This window comes from Lissotriton vulgaris, chromosome 12 (assembly GCF_964263255.1).
Source record: "Lissotriton vulgaris chromosome 12, aLisVul1.2, whole genome shotgun sequence".
Taxonomy (NCBI): Eukaryota; Metazoa; Chordata; class Amphibia; order Caudata; family Salamandridae; genus Lissotriton; species Lissotriton vulgaris.
This window is the reverse complement of record NC_141700.1, coordinates 268,602,626-268,629,374: the sequence shown is the minus strand read 5'-3', so window position 1 is coordinate 268,629,374 and position 26,749 is coordinate 268,602,626. Positions and strand designations below refer to the sequence as shown.

Below are 26,749 nucleotides of genomic sequence, written 5' to 3'. Positions count from 1 at the left end.
CGCCATAGTCGCTTTCAAGGAGTTATGGTCACTATCAGGATGCGTTGCAACTGACATATCAACCAGAAGTGGCCATAATCTCAAATCAACAAGTACATATTCAAGTATACTAGTACAATTTCCTCTTTTGAATGTTACAGTTCTGTTGACGTCAGAAGCAGTGCACCCGTTACATGCTCTAAACCCCTACTAATTGTTAATGATGCAAATTGTAATGCAAGATTAGCAGGTGAACCTAAGAAAAAAACCTCTAATGTGGGTACACCCCATATTTCATCTTCCTATCTTGTAATCTCGTTTAGATCCTCAGAATGCTCAAAAGAGGTATTGAAATCTCCTGCAACAATGGTTTTTGAATTAGCTTGTACTTTATCCATAAGATCTCCTAGAAGTGACAAAGTAGGGGATTTCTCAGAGCCCCTTACAGTTCTAACATAAATATTAAGAATAGCTATAATAAATCCTGTTGAAAAGGTAATAGCAACCCCCAGTAAATCAAGACTATCAATAATCATGTGTTTAAATGTACTAATGCATCCGTTTCTAGTTAAAACCACAAGGCCACCAATCGCTCTCCCAAAATGTTCTGCTGGTTTTGCATCTATACTGAAAGTGGTATACCCATTTAAAAATACCTTTTCTGTTGCCCAAGTTTCTTGAAGTAAACGGATGTCATATTTTGATATATAGGAAAACCATTCCTGGTCAACAAACTTGTGCCCAAGCCCGGCTACATTCCAAGATAATAGTCAAATAGTTGATGGAGAGCAATTTGATCGGCTACACCCGCCATCTAATGCAAATGTTGGTATTACATTTTGGCCCACCTTCTCAAATACGTTAGTTATACCCCCCCCCCCACACCCTTACTAAATGTGTTAACCATAATCATCCTAGCACAATCCCTATGCTCAGTGGTGTCGTCACAACTCCTCTCTAAATAAGGTATGTTGGTTCTAGTTGCCTTAGCACCATCTATGAATTCCATGTTGTCTGTGAGATAATTTACACATGATTCAATTAACTCATTAGCACTTGTATTGAACCCTTCGTTAACCCCTGCATGCAACCCACTTCCAGTACATGTTGGTGTGAATCAGATATTTCATCTGGTGCACATGGGGGAGGCTGACATGGAATAATTTGGAGATTATACATTAGTCAGTCAACCTCTACCAGATTATTTTGATCCGGTACAGACTCCCTTTGGGTCTCAGTTGGAGGGGTGATGCCTTCAGTCTTATTCCCAATAGTGTGTTCCCTTAACCCCTTCGACGCTCATGACGAGCTCAGCTCGTCATGAGTTACGCCTGTCGTATGCTCATGACGAGCTGAGCTAGTCATGAACCGCAGGTTTTCGCAAAAATCCGCGCACAGCGGGAAAACGCGTAGCACACATGGTGTTAAATGTGGCTGGTACGCAGTTCAAAGTTGAAACTTTTGGTCAAAAAAATTGACTTTACTACTACTTGTATAGGATCAGTGCACTCTTAATTGAGTACTTGGTGAGGCCCAGCACAAGTTTGTGTTTCTAGTTTGCCTATAGACTGGTAGAGGGCTAAGCCGTTGAGCGGAAGTCCAAACCTGATAGGTACAAGAAAGATTTTTTCATGCTGAGCCCTTCTGTGCCTTGTGGGTATAAAGGTTTGGTGAAACGCACTGATGACTCATGTGGCTGAGAAAGAGAAGGCAATAGCTTCAGCTCCTTAAAAAATAGATGAATGGTACGGGCTTGGTGATGCCTCTGTCTGGCTACCAGCTAAACTAAAAAACTAAAAGCGTTGTTGGAGGACGCTGTCTGGGTCGTTGTTTCCTGGAGTCTTTGAAGTGTAAGAGGTTAAATGAGAAGAACAGTCCAGTAACCTAAGTTCTTCCATGTATCTCCACAGCACTTTTGAAGTTTTGCTGTGAGGGGGGGTGGGGCAATTTGGAAGGGTGAACTGGAACACATCAACCCAATGAAGCCAGAACCGGTCTGAGTTGCATGTGTTCCCTTTCACAGAGGACCTGTCTTAGTAGTTTGTACTGTGCTGTTTCTGGTGAAACAGGACCAAGGTTGATTTGAATATGGCTGGGTCCTGAGTAACTTTAAATGACTGAGGTCAGTTCAAGCATTCCCCGTATCACTTTTTTGTATTCCTTAATGCAGTGCCGTAAGTGCGGTAGGAATTGCGTCCCATGTTCACTGTGCCGCTGGAGCAAAGCTGCCCTACTAAACAACCCAGATAGGCCAAAACAGGACTGAGGGTGCTTGTTCTGTTTCAAAATGGACCTGGTTTGGCAATTCAGACTCAACTGTTCCCATTGAAGAAGTACCACGGCTGATAGGCCCATGACTTGGTCCTGTCTAAGGTGGCATGGTGAGCAAAAAAAACGAAGGACTGGGTGGGGCCCAGAGTAATATTCAATGGTCGAGATCAATTTGAACATTCTACCATCACTTTTTTGAATTACTTAAAGATGAAGATAAGGCTTGTAAGTCATTTTAATGCCAAAAAGATAAACTGACTATGAAAATGAATGTGTCGGGTACATTACATTACTAGGCCCAACTGGTGATGTGTGTATTGGCCCAACTGACCACATAAAGTTGTTTCAAGAGGTAATTTAGTAGGGGTTTGAGGAAGATACAGGAGGTCGTGAGGAGTGCTTATATAGGAGCTGTTCTTGGTAATTCATGTCGACAAAGAAAGATGGCGCTAGTAAACTTAAAGGCAGGGATTCTGAATAATTATCTACAGTGCATAGGACAAGCAACTTAACTTATTTTGAGACGCACACAAATCAGCCTACTTCTTCAACACCATCTGGTCCAATTAAGAGCAAATTTGTCAAGTCAAAAGGAAGAACACGACCACTCAGACCCCTATCTGTATCAGAGTGTTTGGTAGGGCATTGTTACTGCATTGTTGGAGGGGTTGCCTCTAGACAGCGAAAGACGGGAGGTTTTGAGCAGTAGGATAGCCTCATGGGTGCCATCGCTTGGTGTATTGCTAAAACACAGCTTGTTTCGATTGCTGCTTGTGTATGGAGATATAGGAGCTGCTCCGGTGATTCCAGAACAGCAGAGGGGAGCTCTGAAGGTAATCGGGAAAGGGAAAGCTGTGCTTTAGATGCGACAGACACAACTTTGAGGCAGATTAATGTTGATCTGGTCCAGGGCTTCGAATTTCGAGATTCTAACCGGAAGTCGAACAACGTCTACTTAAAATGGCATTTGGTCCAAATATTTATTTGGCCCAAGGTTGATGCGATTTTAGTAAAAATGTAAAAAGTTCACGAAAACAGAAACGTCCTTATGTGTGTTGCATCAGCACTGCCCGTATTACAAATGATTCAAAACCCATGTCCAGCAAGAAAGAAGCACCCACTTCGTACTTGAAAAGACACGTAGACTTCTGAGGCCCAACAGATGGGAAAGGCAACTGATGATCAGTACTGACCCAGAGCAGCTCTCTCAACATTGTTTTTGAAATGCCCAAAACCATTCAGCCGTAACCACCAACATCACGAAGTGGCCCTTGGTATCGGTGCCACTGAGTGGTCTAGTGTAGCTAAAGGTAGGCTGCGCCACCGTCTGAAGCCTTTGACGCTTTTTACAGGGCAAACCTTTTGTAGACATTCTCCAACAGGACACCTTTATGTCTGATACATCCCGCATAAGATGTGCAGCAGGCATGCCGAGTTTAGCATTAAAAGGCAAGTGGCCACCGAGGAAGCTTAAGCAGCATCGAGCCTACTGGAATGAGAGCACAGCTTTTTGTTGGACTGTCACAAACTCACACGGTGCACACTGAGGATTGCCAGGTGACCAGGCAAATGCATTGAAATGTGTTTTGTGCCATTCAGTTGTATACTCCAGGCTATACTGCACCCTTGCCTACATTCCAAGAAGGCTCTGTGTCTGAGAGACGTGGGAGTGTGCTAAGCATCCGTTCGTTCGTTCCCTAGACATTTCTTACTGATTATGCAAGCCCAAGAGGGCAGAGCGGTCTCCTTTCCTATTTATTTTCTGCCAGGTACGGGATTAGTGGAATAAGAACGGTTACCAGTATTATGTGCATGTGAATCCACAACATACATGTTGTATACGGAAAAAGTTATTTCCCTGAGACAATTGATTTGCAGCGCGTGTTAATGATTCACATTGCACCATGTGACATGGAGTTTAGAATCTGCAGGCTGCATTCCGAACGGAATGGGAAGCGAGCGCATAACCTAAACTGATGTTTATTACTGCATTAGGGGGTTCTGGGGATGCGGTCGTGCGTAACCCAGGGACTTGGGAAAAGAAAAACAAATTGCATATTCCAAACAAACCACTAGATGGCAGGACAAGCATGGAAGAATGCAACAAGCTGTAAAACCGGTGGTTAACGGGCAAAAAAATCTATTCCTTGTCATCCTAATACATGCTGTGTGGCTCGCGACTTATTTTGGGTACAGGTTGTGCTTGTATAGCTTTCTTCTCCAACAGAACAGAAGCATAGCGAAACTTCCCTTTGAGAAACAGCAAAAACGAATTTTCTCTTCTCAATTGGTCTTCAAACCATTCCTCATATACCCTGAGACCTGATCCACCTTGTTAACTCCCATTAAGCTCTGCTTAGCACTTGTACCTCTTGACTGACGATTTTGGAATTGATTGTAACTTTGAGATAGATTCATCAAAGTCCTCTTTTGCGAGTCCTTAATAGCGATTATTAAGGAATCGCTATTAAAGACTCGCAAAACGGGATGCATGTAGAAATCGCAATTTATTTAGCGATTTCTAATGATTCCTTATTTGCGAATCGCTAATTGCTAATCGCAAATAAGGAATGGCTTTCCCATTCATTCCTGTGGGCCTCAAATCCCAAAGAAATGAATGGGGAGTCATTCCTTATTTGCGATTAGCAATTAGCGATTCGCAAATAAGGAAGCAATTTCAAGGGTGCCAGGGTGTCCAAAGGACACCCTGTAGCACCCCTGAAAGGCAAATGTACACTGGTGTTGCGCACACACATGTCCAGAGGACATGTGTGTGTGTAACATACAACTTAGAAAAATGCACGAAAGTGCATTTTTCTAAGTTTTCGCTATTTACCACGAAGTTACACTTTGCGGTAAATAGCGGCCCCATATTGCGAATTCGCAATTTTAAAAAGGTTCATAAATAGCATTAAAGGAATCTCCAATTAAGATTCCTGAAATGCGATTCTTCGCAATTTAACGATTTCTATTATTGCGATTTTTGCATTTGGGATGATGAATCCCAAGTGCAAAAATAGCGCTCGCAAAGGGCCAGATTCTCAGAATCTGGCCCTTTGCGAGCCGATTTTGGCTTCATGAATCTACCTGAAAATCTCTTAACTATGGTGCAAACGCTTTTTGCAGTAAGACACGACCCATGATGCGCCGGCACTATAAAAAGAATACATTTATTAGCATTACAACTTCTTTGTACGTTTAAAAAATAAATAAAGATTATAAACTAATTGCAACTTATATTGTGCACATTAATTTCTGGCATTGTATCCTAGACACAACATTTTCTCCACAGTTCTAGGGAAATTAAAACTATAGTTTGAATTTTTTGACGTCATTCTCTTCTTTTTCTGCAGTTTAAGCGACTACAGGGGAAGCGAAACAGAGGCAGAGAAGAGATCAATTTTCTGGAGATTAAAGGAGACGACCAGTTGAGTGGCAACCAGCAGTGGCTCACCAAATCTCTGACTGAAGAGAAAAACATGAAATCCTTCAGCAAGGTATGTGGATATGTGGATTGTTCCTTATGGCACGCGCTAACAACATTAGTTTGTTTCAGACTATTGAGTGTCACTTACATAGAAAAAACCTACTTACTAAAATGTTCTTTATTTTAATGTACAACATCAAAACTAACAACGTTAAATCAAGTGTTAATTTTCTTTGCTGAAATCATCTTGTGAGACAGATAGAAGGACCTGGTCCCTGCCCACCAAGGTAATCGAAGATTACTGGTCCCCAAGTGTATCTATTAGAAGGATTTAACAGTGGTATCCCGAGTCCCGAGTAGTATTGGACCCCAAACTGGATAAATCGGGTAGCGAAATAGAGTGGTCCAAATCTTATTCAGGGAGTAGGTTATACTCAGTGCAACAGGACTATGTAATACCCCCAACAACTGACTGTTCAGGTTTGGTTTTTTACAAAAAAAAGTACTTTAATAGCAGGGCATATTACGTGAAAGAAAACCAGAAATAACTAGCTCTTTCCTAGACACAGATCTGATCCCAAATTCGACATGCTAAGTGCTAGGTTATAGTTAAACAGCAAAAGCAAAAAAACGTTATTTCGGCGATTGGCAAAAAAAGCACTTGCGAAATTGTACATGTATCCAGTAAGTCCTTTAAAAGCCACACGAGTTGATCTAAAATGAATGAGAAGGCCAAAAAAGGGAGAGTAAAACAAACCTACATGCACTATACACATTCAGGAGGAGGCATACAAGAGGTAAAAACAATTCCCTTAGGTTGGGAGGGTAGGAGTACCAGGGTCAGTACTTTTCAGTCGATATCTCCACATTGAGAGGAAAAAGTGTGAGGCAGCGAAAGCAATCAGCTGGAAGGGATAGGACTGGAGTATCTTTGTAGCAATTCTGAAGTCTCTAACGCCCAGATTGTGGCACAATGGCAAGATCCATGGCCTCTTATAGCCATGATATTGCGAACAGAAGAATAATACATGATCAAAACATCCCCTGGTCTCAAATGAAAGAACACCAGTGCCTCGGAGGACGTCCTGTGAACCAGGAAGGCGTTGTTTACTTAAATTGTGATGCCGAGCCTACAAACTGTCTTCACCAGCCCTCCCTCCACCTCTCACCTCTCTCCACCCTCCTCACACTGTTGGGCAGTCTGAAGGACAGGGGTGTAACAAAACTCTATGGGGCTCGCCATATACAATCACCCTAGCAGTCACACATGCAGGCATAGGGATACTACATAGGGGTTGGTATGACAAAGCTGGCGACCTGTGAATGACCTTCTTTCAGCTTACTCCCAGACCAGATGGAAATTAATGTGGGCTTTTAGACCATCCCAAGTATTGTAAACACCAAAGTATGTCATGTTAGCGGATGTCCGTACGGCGTGCAGCTTCTGCTGGTGTGACATTATGGTGTTGTTGCTTTGTCCGCGTACGAGCAGGTACACATGTGTGATTATAACAGTGTGTTGCTAGAAGCTTTACTGTGTAGCAATGTGCGAGGTTTACACACAGAGTGCTTATCCACAATATTGCTGCACTAAATAGTCTCTTCTAAGGGGTACTGGTAGAGGGCTTCAGGGAACAATCATTCTTGAGTTAGACGCAGGTGAAGTAGTAGATTTTTATTCATGATGAGGCTAAAATAACTCTTGCGATGAAGAGCTTATAAGTTAAATAAAAGACTAGACCGTGCTTTCCGGAAAGGATGAGCTGGCACAAGGCACTGGATACTGTTTAGGAGAGAGAGAAGCTGTGTTGTCCACGTAATATGTATGAAAGGTTGCAATCGAGCATATAGGCATGGTAAGCTTTCTCTTTGTACATAGTGCACCTTTAAAAGAGTTGCAGTTATGGAATAGTAGTGAAGTTCATGTTCTCAGATTCTTAGTGCTGATCTAAATATACTTTCATATCAATGGATTGGCTGCCACCGCTCATCTCAAAGTGCTCGTTATGCAAGGGCTACTCAGAGTCTGCTATACAATTGTTTGTATTTTGCAGACTAACGCTGGGCGTGCTAACATGATGGACTGGTACAAGAGATCAGTTGATATTCTGGAGTAACCATTCCCACCTCATGTGTTAAACAAGCATTTACAATGCAACGGTTTCGCCTTCGGAAAAGTTTGAGCTATTGGCACTTTTTATTTATGTGTTGGTTTTGAAAACAGATAAATAAATGGCATTCTCATTTACAATGCCAATAGCTTACTCTGTCGCAAATGCAAGACGTATTGCATTTGCACACACACACCCACACAAGAGCCCCCCACACACACCACACAAGAGCCCCCCACACACACCACACAAGAGCCCCCCACACACACCACACAAGAGCCCCCCACAAACACCCACCACACAGAGCCCCCCACACACACGCGCAAGAGCCCCCTACACACACACGCAAGAGCCCCCCCCACACACACACGCAAGAGCCCCCCCCACACACACACGCAAGAGCCCCCCACACACATACGCAAGAGCCCCACACACACGCAAAGAGCCCCACACACACGCAAAGAGCCCCACACACACGCAAAGAGCCCCACACACATGCAAAGAGCCCCACATACATGCAAAGAGCCCCACACAGAGGTCAGGGGTGGCACAGAAGCAGAGTTTCACCAGCTGAGGCTCGCATGAAGCCTCTAGCATGAAATGAAATGAGGGAGGGTAAGGGAGAAGTGATGAAAGAGAGGAGGTAAACAATGAAGGGAGAGCTGCGTACGTGGGGCGGGGGGTCGAACTTGGCCAGAGGTGGAGGAGGTGTACCCCAGACTCGAGGGACTACCCCTTCCAGCAATCTAGGAAGCTTTTTTCAGGAGAATTTGTTTGAAAAAGCAGGTGGAGCAAGTTGTTCCACCAAGGAATAGCTGTTTTTATTATTACTGCTGATAAGTTATCTGTGCCGCCTGCTCTTGTAAGTTTTAGCATCTCAGTTGTTTTCTTAATTATTAGTATTGAGAACCCCTCTTTGATCTCTTTATTAGCAAGAAATGTTATCAGGCTAACAAATGATGGCATCTTTATTGTAGACTGCCTCCAGGTATTCTACCCAAGCATACTCTCCTATCAAACCTGTCAGTTTCCCCTGCGCTTTTTCAATCCATTCTATACCAGTCTCCAAAATTTCCTTACGTTGTTTGACTCAATTGTTTCAAGCATTACTTTCCAGCATTTTACTTTAAATACCTGCTGCTTACTTGCTGCCATGTTTTTAAGCTCTTTCCTTAAATTTTGAAGATAGAATATAACCACTTTATTTTTAGAGAACTTTATATATCTTTCAAGCGTCCTTATTCTTCGTTTTGGAAGTCTGCATTCCATATCAAACCAGCTATTTTCCTAATACTTCACACTCTTATTTTGATCTTGAATGTTATTAAAGGCCTTCAATTTGACTTTTAGGCACGCAACAACCTCTTTAATTATGTCCTCATACCATAGTAAGTCATCAGAGTGTAATTCTTCATCAGCGAATTCTCTATACTTGTGTTTGAGGACCTTTAATAAATGTAGATGTTTTTCAGAAATGATTGTCCTTAGCTGTTTTGGATACATAACCTTTATAGGGAGCACCTTTGTCTTCCTTGAAATGTGCCAAATTTTGAATTGTATTTAATGGATAGTGGTCACTCCCCTTTACTTTTAGAGCCTCGAATGTCCTAATCAAACTAAAGCATTTAAGATAAAGAGCACTGCCTCTCCAAAGAAGTAGGTTCAAGCTAAAGAAAGTAGAGGACTATCTTCTTAGCCTGTTTAAGGAGTGACTGTACTACTTTCACCCACAGTGATTTTAGACCTATTTTAAATATAGCTGGCTGGTGTGGGATTTTTTTTTTTTAGGAATTTATGTGATGGTGTGAAAATTATAAAACAATATTTGCAGAAGGGTGAGGACAATTCACGGTCTCTTGACCACAAGACTACCACAGATGAAGCACACTACAGCACCAGACGATCCTTCTTCCTGTTCATTACACCCCCAACAAATGTATATTCCTCTATCCTTTCATAAACTGCTTTTGTTGTCTCACACTAATCCATGTACCAGTTTCCTGGCCTTCTCCTCATTACATGCTGCTTGACAAAATATAATTGACAAACAAACCCAACAGCCTAAATGGTCAACAGTGATTTTTTTTGTTTAAAAAAGTACTCAGTCATGACGTGCAATTTGTATACTGTCAGTCCCTACTTCCTCCGTGAAACATCGATGCCTCATGGACTGTCGCTTAAAATATTTACTAGAAGGTACATGGTTTTATCTGGACAAGCACCTTACTAGCTGCAGGGAGTTACAGCATTCTGTTTCTGTAACGATTGGTAGCTCCTTCCTATTTGAGTTCCACTTGGAAGGGATGCACTTTCTGTTGCACTCGGTACAAATTAATTAGGTTGCACTACTCGCATTAATGGACACGGCCATGGTGCCTGCCTTAACAGCTGAGTCATCTCAAGAGAACAGAGCGGATCCGCCAACAGAAGAGCCAGTGTAGAAACGACCGGCAACATTGGGAAATCTGGAGATTACTCGTTCCCGGGTGCACTGCACCCGCTGCACGATTTTCAACTTTGAAGAATTTAGTGTAAACAGGCCTCTTTTCAAAACCGGTGCATGGAAGCAACACAGAAAGCTGCATCATGTGCATTCCTTTTAAAATAAAACTGCATATGCCCATTTACATCACCAGACCGTAGGACTGCCCACGCTGCAAGGGTGTCATTGGTGCACGGACTGCGGGGCCATTCATGCCTAAATAAAAAAACAAGCACCACGAGCACAGGGAGGGGGGGGCGGGCACAGGACGGGGGGGGCGGGAACGGCGCACGGACAGGGGGGGGGGAAGGATCACGGCGCACGCACATTATCTATAATTATATATACAGTTGCTGGAATCATGACAAATAGTGCTTCCTTGTCTTGTGCAATAACTCTTTCATTTCTGGGCAGCCGCTGCCGCATAATTGCAGGGGCCCTGGTGATACTGCACACAAGGAGAAAGCGCCCACCTTCTGCTGGTAGCAAACAGCTATAATCCCTATAACTCGTTCCCGGGTGCACTGCACCCGCTGCACGATTGGTAAGGAACGTAGTTACGCTGCCGCCGGGAGCTATCCCCACCATGTAGACCATATGACTAGAACAGGCATCAGCTCTGTTGACCTCTCCACATCCACCCTGCTAGAGATGTCACTGAAGGGCCACCGTAGACGAGCGAGGCTATAATTAGCCGCGCTAGAAACAATGGCCCGGCGGACACAAGAAGTAGGAGCCGGGGTGTGCGCGGAGGAAGAAGAGGCAGTGAAGAAACGACCGGCAACATTGGGAAATCTGGAGATTACTCGTTCCCGGGTGCACTGCACCCGCTGCACGATTTTCAACTTTGAAGAATTTAGTGTAAACAGGCCTCTTTTCAAAACCGGTGCATGGAAGCACCACAGAAAGCTGCATCATGTGCATTCCTTTTAAAATAAAACTGCATATGCCCATTTACATCACCAGACCGTAGGACTGCCCACGCTGCAAGGGTGTCATTGGTGCACGGACTGCGGGGCCATTCATGCCTAAATAAACAAGCACCTACGAGGACACGGGGGGCGGGAGAGGACATGGACGGCGGGAGGGGGGCGGGAGAGGACACGAACGGCGGAAGAGGACACGGACGGCGGGAGGGGGGCGGGAGAGGACGAGGGGGGCGGGAGAGGACACGGACGGTGGGAGGGAGGCGGGGAACGTGCACAGGACAGCGAGGGGAGGGGGGACGGCGGGAGGAGGGACACGGAGGAAGGCAGGACAGCAGCAAGCGCGGCCCAGCCGGACCAGGTTCGGGGGCGTTCCCGGCTTTTGGCTGACGTAGCATGACGTAGCCAAAAGCCAAAAATTCTCGGGAACGCCCCCGAATCTGGTCCGGCCATGACGGACGCCTCTCTGTTCCAATGGCTAGCCTCCATTTATGGAACTAGTCAATGAAACAGAGGGCGGATTCCAGAGCCACATACTGTAACTCAATAGATTTCTCCTGCGCAAAAGCTGCTTGCGCAGCTTTTTTGCAGCCGAAACCTAAAAATAGGTAAAAAGGCCCCTCCGAATGGTGTTTTAAAAAATATCTATATATATGTGTCTGTGTGTATATTTATATATATATATATATAACACAAACATAGGAAATAGAGTGGGCAAATATGAGCACAAAATAACTTTAACTCTTAACATGAAATTGAGTGAATTACCTGCTGAGTGGAGAGAATGAATGAGCAAATTGCAAAATTCTCTCTCCGAGTATCAACAGTAGGAGAAAATACTAGGGACAATGTTGTATTTTTAAATATTCTTTTAAAAAATTGTCTCCGTATTTTTATGAATCATTACGATTTTAGTGTAAATGATTAAAACTGTTATTGTTATACCCCCGATGAATAGTATATATTCAATGGATTGGAATGTCTAAAAGGTCAGGCATCTCTCACATGTCTGTTGACCTTATCTATTGCAACTGTGTGTCATGTGACGTTAAAACCTGCATTTTTAATGGTGGAGAAATGTTAACGCTGTGTTTTACGTGAGCTAGGCACGAAGTGCCGAAACGCGTAACAGCGGAAAATATAATAAACACGAAACTGATCGTCTGATCGAGCTCCTGTGTCAGTGTCCCGCTCTTAATGAAAGGAATTTGAATTGGAGTGGCTAGATATCTAGTCTCCATATTGGAGAAGAATATTTTCCTAATTGATTTCTTTAACCTAGTGAAATTGTGTGAAATTGTGCTGTTATTTCATTATGTTCATTGGACTGCAAACTGTTTTGTATATTAAACAAAAAATACAGTCTCCCTCTAGATAGCAGATTTTAATAAGGTTTGTCCTGTAAAACAAGAAATTTTACTCTAGATAAATGCCCAGCTGATATGCCTGTAAATAGATATTTTGTTTTATTCTTTTTTTCTTTAGAAAAAAGGAGATCAACCCACTGGGCAACAGAGAAGGAAACACCAGATTACGTACTTGATCCATCAGGTGAGTTGTCATTCAAGTTTGCATCACATCAGGTGGCTGGTATTTCATCATTCCCTCCAGCCTTGCCAGATGTTTGGGGATTAAAGGGTTCTAGTCCATGCTATCCGTGCTTTAAGTGTCAAGTGTTTTTCTTCTCTTCCTGACTGATAGAGATTTTTTTGTTGCAAGTGATAGAAATGCCTTTAACTGAGAATATGTCTTTGAGAAAGTTTTTATTTCTGTGTTTCACTGAATAACGTGACCACCTGCATTTCCTTTATGAACTCTGATAGATTGTGAGACCAGCATAATCATTGGGGAATTACTTAAATCACAGGAGTGTGTGCAGGTACCTGTCTCTTCCACAACTTACTAAGCTTTTTGCTAGGCTATTGTCTCTCACCTCTGTCTAGAATTGACAACTTCTTTGAGTTGAAGCCTCACTCTTGATCTATTTAACTAGTATAGTTTCTAACAAATTCGAGGCAGGACTCGGACCCCTGGGCACCCACAGTTCCAGCACTAAGTAAACAAGCATTTGCAATGCAATAGGTCTCGCATTAGGAAAGTTTGAGCTATTGGTATTGTAAATGACAAATTTTGTATTTATGTGTTGGTTTTGAAAATAGCTAAATTAATAGCTTTGTCATTTACAATGCCAATAGTTTTAACTTTCGCAAATGTGACACCGATAGCATTCGTAATGCAATATGTGTTGTATTTATGTGACTTAGATGTATTGATATTACAAATAACAATGGCTTTTTTAAAATAATTAATACGTAAATAAAAGTTATTGTAATTTATAATGGCAATAGCTTAAACGTTGGTAAATAACTTTTGTGAAGATTATGTTCAGTGTATTTTTTGTGACGAAAATCCAGGAACAGAAGTGAAATAAATTTCAGTTTACCCATTATTACTGTTTTTAATCCAACTGCTGCAAATGGGCTGTTTTGACATTAAAGTAAAAGTAACCAGCAAAAATTGTGAAATGTTACTAGTCAAATGAAAATATTTATTGAAACCAGGAGACATAATTTGACACCAATTAAGAACATCTAATGGCATTTCGAAAACTAGCGCTCCAAGATGCAAAAGGAATACCCTACGGAGACTGTAAGAATACATGTGCTTTTCAATGATCTTGAATCGTGAGGAGTGTTTGTACATGCTTTGTCCACTCCAGGAGGATGTTCAGGGCGAATTGCTGTCACTGGTAGACAGAGGGACAGCAGTTTACTGATAATCCCTCGATATATCCGAATGGAATGGGTTGGGCTCAAATGAGATTTAGGGAATGGACATTTTTCAAAAATAATAAGTCCAGTGATGGATCAGTTTTCCCCTTCCACTGCGCATTTGCCAAGACTGCCCTATGTCCTTTTGTGAGGACTCTGCGCTGCCCCCTCACCCAACTTGGCTGTGGTTACCGCTCATTTCACCCCCATGCTCGTCTACTGTATGCCTCTGACCTTTTATGCTTGTTTTATTTGTCTTCTCTCGTTTGCGGTGCGCTGCGCATAGAACCTGGACCCCGGGCGCTTGTTACGCATTACAATCCCTAAACAATCATGGATGAACCAGTAGGTGGCAGCGGAGCGCGTGTCGTAGCACAAGGGATTAAACCCTGTTCCCTGCTAGCGCCGCACAGGGGACCCAAAACACTGCGGAAGAAGGAGTGCATGCCATCTAGGAAACTTGCGCATCTTGTTTGCGGATGGTGGGCCTCCGCACTCACTGTGGAGCCTGTGACATATTCATCACCACACTTGGACCCACAGCAAGAGGGAGGCAGAAAGGGAAAGGCAGGGAAGCAGTGACACAAGACGATAGACGGGGTGAAAAAGAACCCACAAAAGTGAAATCGAAAGGCAGGGCGTGAGGTCATGCAAGGTGGAATCAACACTAGGCAGCGGCCTGTTGATCGGCAACGCAGGCATTGGGCACGGCCTGCGGGGGCTCCACGGAACCCTTCTGCACCCGGAATTCCTTCATTTGTACACATGAAGAACTGTCTTTAGGCACTTTCAAACTTCGTAGAATAGTCGGTTTTATACACAGCGCACGAAGCCGGGTCTTCTTCCCGAGCGCTCCCAACTTTACCAACAAGAGTGTTCACCGAGTTCAGTTAATCGCATTCCACGCGCGTCGCTCTCCGTTATTTCAATAACGTTAACTATGAAGAAACATCGTGTTCTCTGAAAGAGCTATCTGTACAGACTTGGCGTCGTCCACTGCAGTAGCAACCTAATATTTTAAAGGGACTCCTGTGCAATAACACCCCTCTCAGATGAATTCGAGACCAATTGAAACATCATCTACCTATACTACTCACTGCTTCCAGGTCCAACTTCAAATGGGGAAGGAAGGAAATCGCTACTTTAAAAGAACACGTTCACATTAAGGAGTGCCGCCGCACTGGTCGCGGCGACCCAGAAGCTCTTGGCCGGCCGGCGAATCCGGTCGCGGCCGGCCGGAAGTCCCGCCTCCCGAGGTCCGCGAGCCCGATTGAGAAGAGGAGACGAGACGTGCCGCGCCGTGAGGAGCCCGCCGGAAGAGCGCAATCGGTGAGTGGGGCCCGGGGCTGAAGTGAAGTGCGTGCGTGCCTGTGTGTATGCCTGGGAGGGGTGGGGGAGTGTGTGCGCGCGTGTGTGCGCGATGGAATGTGTGTGCGCATGCGTGACTGTGTGTGATTGAGAGAGAATGCGAGGTAGGGGATAGTGTGCCTGTATGTGTGTCGTATGCCTGCGTGTGCATGCGCGCGCCTGTGTGTGTGTGTGTGTGCGTGCATGCAGAGGGGTGGGGGCTGCCTGTGTGTATGAAAGCAAGGGATTTGCTTCGCACATGCGCAGCTACCAGACGCTCGCTCCCGAGGTGAAATCTGACCTCGTCAAAGCGCGCGTCTGGTAGCTGTCCACATTCCTAAATACGGGCCACAATAGGTCTGAAGCAGACACCTCAATGCTCACGCATTGAGGGTTAGGTCTGCTCGACCTAAAAAACGACATACCCCATTAGGTTATTCCCGTCTACTTGCCTAGCATTTTACATCCTGTCATCTTTCGGCTTCTTAAGGTGGGAGCAAACAGGCTTTCAGCACCACGCCAGAACACATTATATCAGCCAAACCTTCAGCCAATGAGGTGGAAGTGCCAGATCTCCTATTACCTTTAAAGACCACCATAGCTCAGATTTCTAATATATGACCTATGTGAGGAAGTCCCCAGGCAGAACTTTGCTTTAACCTTTGACTGGCCTTAAACCTATTGCTTTCTTGATCTACGCTTTTTGGTGTACCCTGGGACTGAACCAGTCATATCTTCCGCTACCACAGTGCTGCGTGTTGATTTCATGAAAATACAAATTCCTGGGTCAGGGAGTTCTTAGTTCCTTTATTCTGTCAACTGTCAGATAGTACAAATCTCCCTTGAAAACCAGTTCCATCCTGTGGACAGGAGTTGATTTACACTGATGTGTATTTACTGCATTTACACCACTCACAAGGTTTCGCACTGTGATAGATGTAAGACATTTCCCACAAAAGCCCTAAAAGACAGAGAGAAGAGTTTGGCAGTATATTTACTGGGCAAACAAAAATGCCCTGCTTCTAAGGGGATTCCTCCTATGAGGAAGATACTGTGAAGTGCGCCCCGTTAAGCATTTCCATGAGGACACCTCAAAAAAGGAGACATGTTCCATTTCCTGAATTCGATCTTTTTCATAAAGCCCTTTTAGTCACCTCCTCCTCCTAGATTATCGGAGGTTCACTAAGGAAAACACTGCAGGGGAGAAGATTCTGTCTGTTCAAAAACACTCCTATGATGAGCAACCTTCATCTAAGAAAAAAGTATTCCTGTCAGTGACGAACCAAACTGAAATGTTATTGTCGATGAATACTCCAATGCTGGTGAAGGCCCCTGTGACAGGAACGGTTTTGACTTCGACATTGACAGCAGTGTCTACAACAGTGACAAATCTTACTGTACCTACCTTATTACCATTTTAGGTGACAGCCACTTTACCATAAAACATTCTGGGCTCGGAGCTGGAAGAGAATATCAGGGAGTTTGTTTCAGACAATGCATACAGTCCAATGTGAATGGTTGTACGTTATGTCCCAGATTTTGAGGAAATCATGAAAGAGGAACAATCTTACCAAGAATGTGAATATCAAGATTTTAGCCCTAACAATCCTATGTACCTCCCCGAAACAATAGAGAGCCAGAGGTTGTGCTGGTACCTATAGGATTTCTGTCCACATTACAGCAGTTGATGGACACTTTTTAACTGTTGCTACCACAGTACCCTGTTGGTCACCCTCCAGAGCCAGTAATACCTGCTGTACCAATCCTACGACCTCCACCATCAGCCCTCTTACCATTTACACCTCCACCAACTCTTCCATCTATAAAAGCGCCATCTCACAGAATAATCAATACACCTCTTTCCCCACCAACCTCTGAGGACATGGATGATGAGGATTAAGTTAATACTATATATTCAGAACAGACGAAGAGAAAGGTACCATCTACATGTGTTATTTTCCAACATGCACTAGCTTTAACTTTTTCCCAGAGTAAAGTTATACTTTATATTTAACACCTTTGTCACTGTATAGTTATGGTTCAGCCACACTTGCCATACAAAAGGCATTTTTGATTTGCTTAGATCTTTGGTCCCTATCAACACATATACATCAAAAATGTCACTTGCTCGAGAGAGTTAGTCAACTATAGTCCTGCATGCCACCTTCCATCCTGTTCGGTGCAGGGGAGAAAGTTAGAGTGGTAGGTGGTGTAAAACGGATGTGTGATTCCATCTTGTAGAGAAAATGTTGCTTGCACCAACATCCCAAACCACTGAGTGGATTTACACCAAACGTCGCATGAATGTACACCTTTACTTTGAAAGCATGTGTTCGAGGCATGTGGGCGGCTGAATTCATATCTGTGCATAGATCGCCGCCTAGTGTTGGGTCCGGATGATTGCACATTGTTGTCCTGGAAGAGTCTTCGAAGTATCACGAGATAGGTGGCTCCTCCCCTGGACTACAGTGCGCATGGGCATCCTCTCCATCCTCAGATTGTTTTTTTCACCATTGGGTTCGGATGTACTTTCTCGACTCTAGTTCGGAAACTTTGTATTAACTCTTTCCTAAGGCCAAAAGGCCTTCAAAGCGTCGATACAGCTTATCCGATACGGCTATTGTCTAGAACTGACCTCCACCGCCCCCAACATACCCCCAAGGCACCGTCCTATGTCCGCAGAGCACATGCACTTATTGCAGCAAGAAGTACTCTCCATGCTGCAAAAAGGAGCAATAGAGCTCGTGCCTGCAGAAGAACAAGGTACAGGGGTGTACTCTCTGTACTTCCTAATCCCAAAAAAGGACGGGTCCCTGCGGCCCATTCTAGACCTCAGACCCCTCAACCACTACATCCTTTCAGAACTCTTTCACATGTTAACCTTACAGCAGGTCCTGCCGTTGCTCAGCCAGGGCGACTTCCTAGCGACCCTCGACCTCAAGGATGCATATTTCCGTATTCCCATTCACCCAAGTCACAGAAAATATCTCAGGTTCACCATCAACAATCAGCATTACCAATTCAAGGTTCTGCCTTTCGGGGTCACCACTGCCCCCAGAGTGTTCACCAAGTGCTTGGCGACCGTGGCTGCGCACCTTCGCAGACAACATGTTCACGTCTATCCCTACCTGGACGACTGGCTCGTTCAGGCCAAGTCGGCCCAGCAGTGTGCCAGCCACATGTCGAGCACGATTCACCTCCTCCACAGTCTGATGTTCTCGCTCAACTACAAAAAGTCACACCTGCAGCCAGCACATGTGCAACAGTACCTAGTGGCAACGCTGAACACTCTGACGGCAACAGCGCAGCCGAACTCTGCCAGAGTCAACAGCATGCAGCTGCTCATTCGCAAGTTCAGGCCTCAACAATCACTCCCAGCGCAGGTGTTCATGCAACTGATCGGTATGATGGCATCCTGCATATTCATAGTCCCGCACGCGAGACTGCACATGCGTCCCCTCCAAGAATGCTTAGCACGACAGTGGAACCAGGCTCATGGGCATCTAAAAGACCTAGTGTTGGTGACCGGTCGTGCTTACAACTCTCTGCATTGGTGGAACCCACAAAACCTTTGCAGGGGACGACCGCTCCAAGAGCCTGTCCCACAGATAGTGTTAACAACGGACGCATCTCTCCTGGGTTGGGGAGCGCATGTCCTCCATTACACAGTGCAGGGACTATGGACAACACAACACAACAGCAGAAGATGCATATCAACCTGTTAGAGCTGATGGCGATCTTCATGGCACTCAAAGCGTTCAAGTTGCACCTGTGCAACAAGGTCGTGTTGATCCGGACGGACAACATGACTGCCATGTATTACATCCAGAAACAGGGAGGCACACACTCCCGCAGCTATCTCACCTAGCCCAGAGCATGTGGAAGTGGGCCATTCAGAGGAACATCTTCCTCATGGCGGAGCATCTCCCAGGTGTGGACAACCAGATGGCGGACCTGCTCAGCAGGCACAGTCATCAGATGCACGAGTGGAAATCCACCCCTCAGTACTCCAGCCATACTTTCAGCAGTGGGGTCATCCAGAAATCGACCTCTTCGCCACCAAAGAGAACGCAAAATGCCAAAGCTTCGCCGCCAGGTTCCCACAGCCGCAGTCTCAGGGCAATGCGATATGGATGAGCTGGTCAGGCAGATTTGCATACGCTTTTCCCCCAGCCCCCCGCTGGTGGCGCGCAAACTGCGGCAGCACCCCATGACGCTCATCCTGGTTGCTCCAACGTGGGCACGGCAGGCTTGGTACACCACGTTCCTGGAACTTTTAGTGGTGCCTCACCAGCGGCTGCGCCTCACCCCCAGCCTCCTCACTCGGAGCCATGGCGACATTCAGCACCCAGATCCTCAACAGTTGAGCCTAGCGATCTGGCTCCTGAGGCATAGAGTTTGGCTACCTCAACTTGACCCCTGAGTGTATGAACATCATCAAAGAGGCAAGGTGGCCCACAACCAGGGCGTACTATGCAGCCAAATGGAAACGATTTGTCATTTACTGTTCCAACTATGACATTAATCCGCTAGATGCATCCACGCAAAACATCATATGTTACCTACTGCTTCTGTACCAATGCAACCTAGCATATAGTTCCTTCAGGATACATTTGGCTGCTATAGCCGCTTATCTTCAGAACAGGCAGCACCTTTCACTTTTCAGGGTGCCTGCCATCAAAGCCTTTTTGGAAGGCCTTAAAAGGGTGATCCCTCCCAGACACCCTCCTTCGCCTGTCTGGAATCTCAACATTGTTCTCACCAGGCTCATGGGGCCACCCTTTGAGCCTCTTCATTCCTGTGAGATACAGTTTCTTACATGGAAGTGGCTTTTCTGATAGCCATCACATCGCTCCGTAGAGTGAGTGAGCTTCCAGCCCTCACAATTCAAGAGCCCTACCTACAAATTAATGCTAATAGGGTGGTGCTACGCAGCAACCCCAAATTCATGCCAAAAGTAATCTCGCAGTTCCACATTAATCAAAACCTAGAACTGCCAGTTTTCTTTCCAAACCCTGACTCAGTGGCAGACAGAGCACTGCACACCTTAGATGTCAAAAGAGCTCTCCTGTATTACATCGACAGGGCAAAAGACTTTCGAAAGACTAAAAAACTGTTTGTTGCCTTCTCTCCGCAACATAAAGGCAACCCTATCTCCAAATCAGGTATAGCCAGATGGATAGTTAAATGCATTCAAATCTGTTATCAGAAGGCTAAGCGCACTTTAACAGTTCCCCCAAGAGCGCATTCCACACGCAAGCTAGGGGCATCCATGGCATTCCTAGGTAACATTCCTTTAGAGGATATATGTAGAGCAGCCACATGGACCACCATACATAAATTTACCAAACACTACTGCGTAGATGTACACTCCAAGCAGCAAGCTGCTGTAGGACAGGCTGTTCTCAGAACTCTCTTTCAGACTGCTGCAGCTGGCACGGGCACCCGCCGATAAGGAGGTAATTGCTATTTATTCTATGCACAGATATGAATTCAGCAGCCCACATGCCTCGAACGGAATATGCTACTTACCAGTATGCATCTGTTCTTGGCATGTAGGGCTGCTGACATTCATATCGCCCACCCTCCTCCCCGGCGCCTGTAGCGGCTGCAGCACTCAGAATTACTCTTAGCATGGTCATCTCTTACTGTATTACACTCCATCTCTGCCACAATGGCGAAAAACAATCTGAGGATGGAGAGGATTCCCATGCGCACTGTGGTCCAGGGGAGGAGCCACCTATCTCGTGATACTTCGAAGACTCTTCCAGGACAGCAATGTGCAATCATCCGGACCCAACACTAGGCGGCGATCTATGCACAGATATGAATGTCAGCAGCCCTACATGCCAAGAACAGATGCATACTGGTAAGTAGCATATTCCTTTTGTTGGTTTGATATCAACCCTTTCAGTAGTTTGTTGAGATATTAGTATTTGAAAAATGTGCTGTGTATCTTAACACTTTTGTTTATCTTAACAATTGAAAGCCATTTGTTGATTTGCTCATAACTTTGCCACCATTTGACGGATATGTGTACGACTAGTCAGTCACTTAGTATGTTGAGATTACTCTTAGTATTTTTTAAGATCATGCTCTTACGTCAAGAAGGGTTTATTTAAAAAGGGTGCCAAAAAATGTTTTTTACTAATAATTTCAAACTGTATGCTGAATCTGCACCAAGTTTGACAGTCTTAGAGGCATATGTTTTTATATTAGTACGTGAAGTTTTATGCCGATCCGTCAAAGCGGGGCAAAGTTAAAGGAGAAGGATTCAAAAATATTTTTGGTTCATTAATAACTTTGGAACAGTTTGCTAGATCTGTGTTAGATTCGGCAGAAACCTAACAACTTTGCCTCCTCTTTGAATTTTTACGTTCATGCTGATCCATATAGTTGATAGGCAAAGAAGTGTTACTCTGCTAATAATTTTGGTACAGTGTGACAAATCCGCCCAACATTTGCCAGAAGTTAAAATAAATTATATTCATGTGGCAAGTTTTCTGTCAGTTGCTGGGTGGCACAGATAAAGGAAGGTACATTTTCTATTCACTGATTATTCTGTTCTACTATGTTTCATTATGTACATACAAGAGATCATGTTATTGATTACACTGTAGATGGATTAGCCCAATGTGTTTCTATCATTGGCTACATTTTTATATTAATAGCACTTTATTCCCACAGTGTTCTCTCTGTGTCTCATCTTCCCTCAGTCACTCCTATATACTTTACTCACCTTCATTCATGTATCCGCGCCACAACTTAATTAACATTGCACACAAAAGATAATTTCTGGTTTATATTCTGGATCGTGCTAATTTCTGGCTTTATTTGTTTACATTGATATTTGCTGAATTTGACGCTTTCACATGTATCTGTTACCTTTATTGTACTTAGTTTATTTGCATGTGCATAATATCACCCCTTCTTTTAAGTCCAGATGTGCCATTTGAGCTATCTATAACAACCTCTTGTTTTTTGGTTTTTATTGATCAGTGAGATTTAAACGACTCTGTTTGGTGTTCCCATTATTAAAAATATTTATTAATACCACTATACAGAATATTGTAGTAGGTAATGTTTTTAACAAGCTTGTTTGTACCCAAGAGTCTGAGACACCATGGGCATTTGATAAGTGTAGGGATTGTAGATGACGCCAGTTTGTATATATTACTAATACTGATGCGTAGGTCATCCAATTATTTTCCATCTTCTATCGCATTTAGCGAATATATATACAATATATTGCTAGTTTTATTCAATTGTGGAGCTCTTGGCATCCCCCATATTCTTAAATGTTTGAGGTCATGTGGTGTTAGATTTGTAAGAGCTTTGTGCAATCCAACCTTTTGGTTCTTATCAAGAATGGGATTCTGCTTTCGGGGAATTGGTTAGCTTTAAGGTAAGGAGACTCATTTTCCAATTACACTCCTGCGGCTTCCACCCTAATAATGTTTTCATCTCTGCATTGCTCTAATTTTAACGGATCAAAGATAATTATTAAGCCGGACCCCCACTACTCTCCTTTTGTGATTTCTGTATTTTCATGTATTACAAATGCACATCTCTACATCAAGGTTGTGACTCACTCTTGGCATCTCTGATTTGAGTTTTGATTCACTCTTTTTCCGTTGTAATTCCCAATTCCCCCCTGTTGAATATGTCTTTCTATGTTTAATGCCATAATATATCAAGTCCTAAGGTCTCTATAATATTTGTCCCAGGAGCGCTTTGCCATAGGAAAATTGATATCATTATTCCTTATTGCTCCAAGGTGTTGTAATATTCACAATTTCAGTTACCAGGCACGCCCCTCCTCCCAGCTGCTGACCCTCCCACGCTCCGCCCCCTCCACCATCCATTTATGGCCAATGCCCCCACGCGCTGCGTCCACGCGCTACAGCCGCGCCGAAGGTGCGCCAAAGGTAAGCCCGTCTACGCCCGTCCGCGCCTGGACCGCGCCCAGCGCCAGACCCCCTGGTACCCGTAATGCCCAGCCCACTCGCATCACCTACGATGCCACCACCCTCCTAGCTCTTAACCCCGACCGATCCCCCAACTGCGCCCAAGCCACTCCTGGACGCACCCATGGACCCTTCTCTTGCAACTCCTGCAAATTCGACGGCACCAAAACCAACTCCACATCCACCAACGCCATACAGAGACCTGACACCAACCACCTTAAATGCATCCTGCTCAACACCCGCTCGGTCCACAGACACGCCATCGACCTCTGGAATCTACTAGACACCATCTCACCAGACGTCGCCTTCCTAACAGAAACATGGATGAATGCCTCTTCAGCCCCAGACATCACCATTGCCATCCCGGAAGGATACAAGATCATCCGTAAGGACCGCATCAAGCAAACAGGAGGAGGCATCGCTATCGTCCGTCCATAAGAATTCCATCCGCATCTCAACTAGCTCTGACGCCAACCTTGCCAGCGCCGAACACCTCCACTTCCAGATCCACACCGACCCCAAGACCACACTAAGAGGCACCCTCCTCTACCGGCCTCCAGGACCCCGTGCACAATTCAGGGACGACATCACTGACTTTATCACCCCACACGCCCTCCCCTCCGAGGACTAGATTCTATTGAGAGACCTAAATTTTCACCTGGAAAAGAGCAATGACAGCAGCACCACCACCCTTCTGGACAATCTCGCCAACCTCGGACTCAAACAACTTGTCACTACCCCCACCCACAATGCAGGTCACACACTCGACCCTATCTTCACCTCCAGCAAACATGTCTCCTTCTGTCACACCACAACTCTCCATTGGACGGACCACAGCTGCCTTCACTTTATCTACAAGAAGACCACAACCCACAACCATCCTCAACCTACTATGCGAAGAAACTGGAACAAAATCACCATCGATCAGATCTCCTCATCGCTTCTTCAAAACCCCCCTGCCTACTCCCCAAACCCCGACCAAGCAGCCATTAACCTCAGCCAATGGCTATCCAACAGCGCCGACATCCTAGCACCGTTGAAAAAACGTCAGATCAAACCAGGCAGCAAAAAACGCCTCCTGGTTCAACGATGATCTTAAGAAATCGAAGAAACTCTGTCGCTCCCTTGAGAAGGTCTGGAAAAAAGACCCAAACACCAGCACCAAGGACGCCTTCAAAAACGCCACCCGCATACACCACCAACTAATCCGGTCTGCCAAGAAAGCCGCATTCAAAGACCGACTAGATAACAACCCCCACAACAGCAAGGAAATATTCAACATCGTCAAAGAATTTACCAACCCAACAGCCAACTCCAACGACATCACCCCCTCCCAAGCCCTCTGCGACTCCCTAGCTTCCTTCTTCCACAACAAAATCGCAGACATCCACAACAGCTTCGACAACCGACCCGGAGACCAACCCACCCAACCTTCTGCAGGACCTTCACCCCCCTTGAACACCCTCAACGACTGGAACCCAATCTCCACTGAGGACACCATCCGCCTGATGAACTCCATCCACTCAGGATCCCCAACTGACCCATGCCCTCACCACATCTTCAACAAAGCAGACTCCATCATAGCACCACACCTTCGAGATGTCATCAACTGCTCCCTCATCTCCGCCACCTTCCCGGAAAGCTGGAAACACGCAGAACTCAGCGCCCTTCTGAAAAAACCCACAGCTGACCCCACCGAACTCAAAAACTACCGCCCCATCTCGCTTCTTCCATTCCCGGCCAAAGTCATCGAGAAAGCTGTCAACAACCAGCTCGCCACCTTCCTCGAAGCCAACAAATCCCTTGACTCCTCACAGTCCGGCTTCCGAGCCAAACACAGCACCGAGACCGCACTTAACGCAGCAACAGACGACATTTGTACTCTACTGGACAATGGAGACACAGTCGCCCTCATCCTCCTTGACCTCTCCGCTGCCTTCGACACAGTCTGTCATAGCACCCTGTTACAACGCCTCAGAAACGTCGGAATCCAAGGAAAAGCACTGGAATGGATCACCTCGTTCCTCACCGGAAGAACCCAGAGAGTCCGCCTCCCACCATTCAAGTCAGAGTCTTCCGAAGTCATCTGCGGCGTGCCACAAGGATCGTCACTCAGCCCCACCCTCTTCAACGTATACATGAGCCCCCTCGCGGCCATCGCACGCCAACACAATCTCAACATCATCTCCTACGCTGACGACACTCAACTGATCCTCTCACTCACCAAAGACCCTAACACCGCCAAAACAAACTTACACGAAGGAATGAAAGAAGTAGCCGAGTGGATGAAGCACAGCCGTCTGAAACTGAACTCAGACAAAACAGAAGTCCTCATCTTAGGCACCTCCCCCTCCGCCTGGGATGACTCTTGGTGGCCAGAGGCCCTTGGAAAAGCACCCATCCCGACGGACCACGCACGGAACCTGGGCGTCATCCTGGACTCCTCACTCTCGATGACCAGACAAGTCAACGCCGTTTCATCATCTTGCTACAACATCCTTCGCATGCTCAAAAAAACATTTCGCTGGATCCCCACCGAAACTAGAAAAATGGTCACCCACGCACTGGTCACGAGCCGCCTGGACTACGGAAACACCCTATACGCCGGTACCACCGCAAAACTCCAGAAAAAAACTCCAACGCATCCAGAACGCATCAGCCAGGCTCATACTAGACATCCCGCGTGAAGATCACATCTCTGGTCACCTGAAAAACCTCCACTGGCTCCCCGTAAATAAGAGGATTACTTTCCGCCTCCTAACCCACGCACACAAAGCACTTTACGAACTTGGTCCCGAATGCCTCAACACACGACTGTCCTTCTACACCCCCTCCCGTCAGCTACGATCCTCCTACCAAGCCCTTGCCACTGTACCTCGCATCAACAAAACCACCATGGGAGGTAGATCCTTCTCCTACCTGGCAGCTAAAACCTGGAACTCCCTTCCCACTCACCTTCGCCTTACTCAGAACCACCTAGCATTCAGAAAGCAACTTAAAACTTGGATATTCGACAAGTAATTCCCCACCCTGCCTCAAGCGCCTTGAGACCCTATGGGTATGTAGCGCACTATATAAATCTCTTGACTTGACTTGACTTGACTCCATTTTTTGTCTGGCAAGGGCATTCAATTACATAAATCACTTAGCCTGTGTCTCTGATGATCCATTCATTTAATTTCTTATTTTTATCATCAAACATTTCATATTCAATCTTTTTATGCAGTGAGCACGTGACGTGCATCCCTACATTTCAGAACTCCATTTCTCTCTGCATTCCACAATTGCTTCCTTGTCATGGTATAAGACTCCTAGATAGTATATCCTTCAATGAGGCCAGACTTGTATACTCCATACAGGAATGTGGCTCTAGTTGTTCTTCTACCCAGAGCAGATTCCAATTCTTTCACAATATTCTTTTCATTTGTCGATGAGCCATATTAAACTCCACGAAGTACCTGCATTTAT

The 26,749-nt window shown here is 45.2% G+C and overlaps 1 protein-coding gene across 2 annotated transcripts in view; it reads left to right on the top strand.

Moving 5' to 3' along the window:
- PRCC (proline rich mitotic checkpoint control factor) overlaps window positions 1-26,749 on the top strand; it is a 157,340-nt gene that overhangs the window by 110,978 nt on the left and 19,613 nt on the right. For both annotated transcript variants that reach the window (XM_086945020.1, XM_086945021.1), the window contains exons 5-6: window positions 5,604-5,747; window positions 12,682-12,747. In XM_086945020.1, coding sequence (XP_086801146.1) covers window positions 5,604-5,747; window positions 12,682-12,747 — 210 coding nt within the window. The remainder of the gene's footprint in view (window positions 1-5,603; window positions 5,748-12,681; window positions 12,748-26,749) is intronic.